At 33.4% G+C, this 6,485-nt stretch overlaps 1 protein-coding gene across 4 annotated transcripts; it reads left to right on the top strand.

Moving 5' to 3' along the window:
• Window positions 1-2,001: 2,001 nt before the first annotated feature.
• On the top strand, window positions 2,002-6,192 carry LOC100807554 (uncharacterized). Of its 4 annotated transcripts, XM_006577945.4 has the most exons (12): window positions 2,002-2,456; window positions 2,578-2,698; window positions 3,185-3,280; window positions 3,375-3,491; window positions 3,865-4,120; window positions 4,218-4,372; window positions 4,477-4,829; window positions 4,934-5,033; window positions 5,162-5,221; window positions 5,343-5,426; window positions 5,513-5,614; window positions 5,794-6,192. In XM_006577945.4, the coding sequence occupies exons 1-12, from the start codon at window positions 2,437-2,439 to the stop codon at window positions 6,091-6,093; spliced, it is 1,764 nt and encodes a 587-aa protein (XP_006578008.1). In that variant the 5' UTR covers window positions 2,002-2,436; the 3' UTR covers window positions 6,094-6,192. The 4 variants fall into 4 exon arrangements, with proteins under 4 accessions (XP_006578008.1, XP_006578009.1, XP_006578010.1 ...); XM_006577946.4 differs by having other exon boundaries at window positions 2,105-2,698; window positions 3,189-3,280; XM_006577947.4 differs by lacking the exons at window positions 2,002-2,456; window positions 2,578-2,698 and adding an exon at window positions 2,905-2,952.
• Window positions 6,193-6,485: the final 293 nt, after the last annotated feature.

The raw sequence follows: 6,485 nt of genomic DNA, 5'->3' as shown, positions 1-6,485 counted from the left end.
GAAATTTCAAAAAATCTGTGTGAATCTCACGTGTTTACATTCTATTTTAATTTAAATATTTCTTTTTTTTATCTTAATTGACTTTTACACTTTTTTTATTCTTTTAAACCAAATTCACGCTCAATATTGGCTTATTCAATAGTTTAGTTAGAATTTAATAATAATAAATTTAAGTATTTGACACGACTTTCAATATTTATTCTTTTATTTATTTGTATTGGAATGTCCATCACTCTATAAATTTTTTTTGTGTGTGCAAATCAATCTTTAATAGTATATATAACTTATAGTAGATCAGATTGGATTCTTTTAATAACGATTCAACTACATAATAATACAATTAGATTGCTTGGATGCTTGTCAATTGAATTGATTGTTGAAAAATGTCTACTAGTACTCAATTAACATAATTGAGCTGAATTAGTATAACTAATAAATTCAATTACTCAACGCTTCGACAACATTATTGCGAATAAAGTTGGCTTACTAATCCGATCTAATCTGTTGAAAAGATGTATGACAACCGGAAAGCTAAAATTGCATTATCAAAAGACAATGTTGCTTTCAAGGTCTTTATTGGGATGACATGCTCCTTCTACGAGGATTAGGGATGACATGCTAAATTACATTACAATTAGAAAATAATCTCCTTTTCCTTAAATTAAAAAGAAAGATACGTCCAACGTCATGTGATTTGGAGTCACCGTCACGTGGTTTTGGATGGGGACATGAAGGCGTGGATCCATTGTTTGGAACACAAGCTTTAGCTTCTTTCAATATCTTCCCACCTACCCATCATCATCTATTTGCCGTTTTCATCTGCGATTCCATTTCTCTTGCCACTCGTTTTTTTTTTTATTTCTGAATGCAGCATGTTTTTAATTCAATGCAAAAAAACAGTTACCTTTCAAAAAGTTCAGCTAAGTTTTTGTTTAGTACTTGTTAGCATGTCAAATACAACATTTTATTTAATAAGTACGTGATAACGACTCGTTATAGAGTCCAATACTGACCCTTCCTCTCTTTATTATTTGATTTAACATTCCTTTTCTATTTTGTTTAAGATCTATCCATAGGTATATTAAAAAGAACGACAAACCACAAGGTTGCCAATTGCCGTATATTACAAATGACGTGGGTTCTTTTGTTTTTTTTAAAAAGCAGATTTTATGATGTTTCTCCTGCCACATAATTTATACCATGCACCAGTTACTGTAAGTATTTAGAATTAGGATACCGTTGAATTCATCCGAAAAGGAGACAATAAAATGGTTTAGTTGGCAACGCATGAGGAATGTGCAGCTTTTTTGCCTGATAAACCCCTCCCTCGATTTTATTTAATTTAGGCATCCACTGGTAAAAGCTACCAACCCACATAAAATTTTACTTTTGTTAGAATCTTACAAACAGAAAAAATGAATAGTGGGAGGATAAGAAAGTAAGAAAAAGGCAAGGGGAGGAGCGTTTTGTTGGGGTTAAAATTATAGGAACTTAAATGGAAAGCGCATTATGGTTCATCATGATGACATGCGCCTCAGCCCCCTTTGGTTGAAGCCTTCCACACAAGTTACTGTGCCTGCTTCCATTTTAGGATGTACTTCAGAATGCTTTTTAGATGAGAAGGTAGAATAATTGTTTTTATTTTAATTTGATCATTTTTACTAACTTAATTCAATCATAAATTCACACGTGCAATAAGTTTATTGGTTTTTATAATATATTCTAAAAAAATCATTAAAAAAATAATTTATGTTCGATTTGTAGTATAAAAATATTTTATATTAATGGAACAAGCCTATTAAAAAAATATATTGTTATTAATTATGATTATGATTATTTCATATCGTAAAATTATTTCTTAATAATTATTTTTAAACTTATATTAATAGTAAGTTAAAATTAATTGATGGAAATAAAATACTTTTAAATAAAAATTTAAAAATTTAATAACTTAATTTTTATTTACCTTTATAAATATCACAATTTTTAAATTTAAAAATTATCCTTGTTTCCTTCAAAACTTCTCTGCTAGATACACTCTTAAATTCCTCTATGCTCTTTGTTCGGCTTGGATGCCTTCTTTCATTGGCAAAAAAACATGGCAGGAATCACTTACAAAGAAAGAAAAAAAACGCATTTAAATTATTTAATAAGATTTACATAAAAAAATACTTCGTTCAATAGAAGAAGAAAAAATCCATCTCTCTTTCCTTATAAGAAAATGCTTACAACATAATTGTTCCAAAAAGTAAAATTTTGTTTTCTTAAAATTTTAAATATTTAATTCTTGAACATGTGGCTTTGTTAAAAGAACCGTCCTTTAAATACCGTTTTCATGATCTGAAGCAGTTAAAAGCCTAGTAGTAGTGGTGGAATTGGACTCGCCCCCACTCCCATTGTCGTCTTCTTCTCTCGAGCATACCATTTATCTCCTTTATGCTTCCTTCGGCTTATGGGTACTTCCGTTTCAGTACTTTGATCACAGTTTCACACTAAGCTTGTCTTCTTGCAAGTTGATAGATGCAGCCTATTACTATTACCATTATAGAAGTTGACAATTGAGTTTCCACTTTCCAGTGGCCGATATATTCATGCAGTTGCAGCAGATTTAGAAGAAGTGCAAAAGATGAACACCAGCGTCAGGCCGAGGCTGCAGCATAGGAAAGCTCCAACTCCAACGACAGTGTCACATGAAAAGGTAATTAAAGTCACAACTCAACCTGGTACATTTTTGTCCATTGTATTTTTGAAAAACGGTTGCTACAGTACACCAAGTTTCAATTATTATAGTTATAGATTATTATTATTATTATTATTATTATTATTATTATTAAATTATGATTACAATAATAGTTATTGTTAATTATGATTATGATAGCGTGAGAGTTCTCAATCTCATCCAAAGCTATGGCTTCAGTTTTTAATGATCAATGATCCCAGAAATTCTGAAAAGTAAGCATTTTTTTTATTAAGTACCGTATCATAAAAAGGGAATGAATTGAGGAAAAGAAAAGATACCCTTTATTTTCATAATTCATGATTGGGTTGGGTTCTGTAAATCTCAAGCTTTCAATATTTTTTCTCCATTTTTACTTGCGAATCTGGCACAAGACATACGCGTACTTTCAAACTGTGCTTTTAATTGCATAGTTTGATTCTAACCTCTAAAGCCTTGAATGAAAAGGCAGAGATGCGGGGAAGCTCGCGAGGGGGAGCAAATAATGCTGTTAAGGGTGGAAAAACTTCAAGCAAAGACAGAAAACTGGCTTTGCAACAAGATGTAATGGCATAGTTTCTTCTCCAATTTCTTATCTGGGTTTCACTTTCTTGCTTCTAATTGGCAACTGAGATGAAGTCTCCAACTTACTTTTCAGGTGGACAGGTTGAAGAAGAAGCTTAAGCGAGAGGAGAACATCCACAGAGCATTGGAGAGAGCTTTCAACAGGCCTTTGGGAGCTTTGCCTCGTCTTCCTCCATATCTCCCTCCTTATGTTAGTAATCTCTCTTTTTGTTGTTTAGCTTCTTTTTATCAAGAGTTTAATTTCTGTAATTTTATTATCAACCCATAAAAAAAATCATGCTAGATATTACTTATAAGGTAGTTATTGTAAAATATCTTAAACTTACCATACATGTTTATTTGTGATTTGATGATTGTGTAAAATAGATATACTATTTCCCTTTTATTAACTAGTACTATAATGAAATAAATCATTTAAAAGTTATAATCGCAAGTTAGAAACTAGAAAGGGCTTAAAAGGGTAATGAACACAATTGAATTTTTTTTTAAGGGTTTTATAGAGGAGGTTATCATGTTCCAGAAACATGACTATTTGACTTTTGTATTCATTCTGAAAAATCTAGACACTAGGACTTCTGGCTGAGGTGGCAGTGCTGGAAGAAGAAATTGTTAGGCTTGAAGAGCAGGTTGTACATTTTAGGCAGGACTTGTACCAGGAAGCTGTCTACATGTCATCCTCTAAGATGAAACTCGAGCAATCAGCAAGAGTGAACAATGCAAGCCCAAATAGTAGTCCCAAACTGGGTAAATTGAAGTCCCTATCCCAGACAATGGATGATGCTGCAACATCTGAAACTAGGCCTACAACAACGCTTCCAAGTGAGTAACTGGGCTTTATGTGCCACCAATTGAGATTAAGCTGATTCATTATTGAGCATGCATTTCATTTAGTACCTCTTGTTGTTTGTCTTGCCAGAGGATAGACATGGAAAAGAGAACCAATCATGTACTAATTCTTTCAAGAGCAACAAGCAATCCACATGTAAAGGCCAAACTACAAAATCGCCAATTAAGAAACTTCCCATTGACAATAAATCACTGCAGAAACGTCGCGATCCTCCAAAGAAGCAGGTGTGTCATGTGTTTAAAGAATTTTCAGTTGTTTAATAGGAGTAGTAGTCAAAAAATGGAGAAAGTTTTTGAAGTCAATAAATGTGAGCTTTCCAATTGTGCAGCAAGAACTAAGGCTAAAGGACCAGCCAATTGCGGAAGTAAGAAATCTACGTGAAAATCCACAAGGGGATGAAAGTCCAAATATAATCTCTGAAAATATTCTTAAGTGCTTATCAAGCATTATCTTGAGAATGAGTGCTGCAAAGAATTTGGATTCTACAGCTGATGTACCACCCTTAAGAACTCCAAAATCTAAAAATTGTGTAGAAGGAATTGAGTTTTGGGATCCTTATAGTATCTGTTTGGAATTTGGAAAGAGGGATATTGGTCCATACAAGCAATTACGTTCAATTGAAACTAAATCATTCGATCCAAAACGAACTGCGAAGTCTTTGTTTTTACTGCATCGGTTGAAGTATGTTATATTCTTTTCAAACTAGAATTCACTTTCCTTTTCCTTGACACTTATCAATCGAGTCACTTAGATGTTACAATATTCTAATTTTCCAAAATTTGCAGGCTTCTTCTGAGAAAACTAGCCTGTGTCAACATTGAGAACCTCAACCACCAGGAGAAGCTTGCCTTCTGGATCAACATCTACAATTCATGTATGATGAATGTAAGTCAATTATGTCCATTAGATTAACATGTAGTGTCATCTGAAATGTCCTTGTTGACAGAACCATTCTTTGAACCAAACACTCTTCTAAAGCAGTAATAGCTTATTTAAGTTCCGCTTTGCTTCAGGCGTACATAGAAAATGGTATACCAGAGAGTCCTGAAATGGTTGCTGCGCTGATGCAGAAGGTATGATCTACTAGAAAGCTTTTCTTCTTCTGATTAGTTGGCAATGCATTTGTTTGTCCCCTGAGTTGAGTGCAATAGCATTGGTATGCTAAAAAATTTATGCTATTTTCTTGTTACTCAGGCAACAATAAATGTGGGTGGACACTTGCTAAGTGCAACAACTATAGAACATTGCATTTTAAGACTTCCTTATCACTGGAAATTTGTAAGTTCTTTCCATTTCAAGTCTAGTTTTTCTTGGGTGGGAATATATAGAAAATTATAAGCTTCTTACAGCTAAATTCTAAACAGACATTATCAAAGGGAGGGAAAAATCATGAAACTTATGGACTGGAATTGTCAGAACCCCTAGTGACATTTGCTCTATCCTGTGGAACTTGGTCCTCTCCTGCTGTAAGTTGATGCCTACTTTACATTGATTTTTTTTTATCTTCTATAACCAAGGCACTGTCCAATGAAAAATCCATTTCTTATGTTAATTTGCTTGATTGTAAACGTCTGTTTTTATATTGCACTCAATAATTTCAATTTGCATTGTCACGTTGCTGATTCATGAACTTTACCATTTGCAGGTGAGAATTTACACAGCATCTCAGGTTGAGAACGAACTTGAAATGGCAAAAAGAGAATATTTACAGGCTGCAGTTGGAATTTCGATATCAAAGTTTCTTATCCCGAAGTTGCTGGATTGGTATTTACTGGACTTTGCAAAAGACTTGGAATCATTGCTGGATTGGATATGCCTCCAACTACCAAGTGATGTGGGGAAAGAAGCCATTAAGTTCCTTGAGAAAAGAAAAACCGGCCCCCTCTCACAATTTGTACATATTATGCCATATGAGTTCAATTTTAGATACTTGCTATGCACATAGTTTTGCTTCTGTTTTCTGCAAGGTTTTATTAGTTCTGTGGATACAATTTGTAAACAGGTTTAGATCATACATATAAGAATGTAAATGCCATTTGTTCTTTTCTCAATTCCAATAGATTTTCTTAAACGCCTTAATAACTGAAGTGAACATGGGAAGTTGGAGTAGAATTGGATCATAAATTTCACTCTAAAACTCAATCCTTCCATTGCACCCAGGTGTTCGATCATACTTATTACCATTACCGCTATACCATTTGTAACCCCGGGACGTAATGATCATAAAAGTGGGGCGGTTATGAGACACCTTTAATATCAAAATGCATGGGTAATTAAAGTAGGGATAATGTGAGACTTAGTTACAAGAACAAGTTGCAAAGGAAGTAACGAGAGTCT

The sequence above is a fragment of the Glycine max genome, chromosome 4 (assembly GCF_000004515.6).
Source record: "Glycine max cultivar Williams 82 chromosome 4, Glycine_max_v4.0, whole genome shotgun sequence".
In the NCBI taxonomy this organism is placed as follows: Eukaryota; Viridiplantae; Streptophyta; class Magnoliopsida; order Fabales; family Fabaceae; genus Glycine; species Glycine max.
Note: the sequence above shows the minus strand (reverse complement) of the source record. Positions and strands in the feature narration are given on the sequence as shown.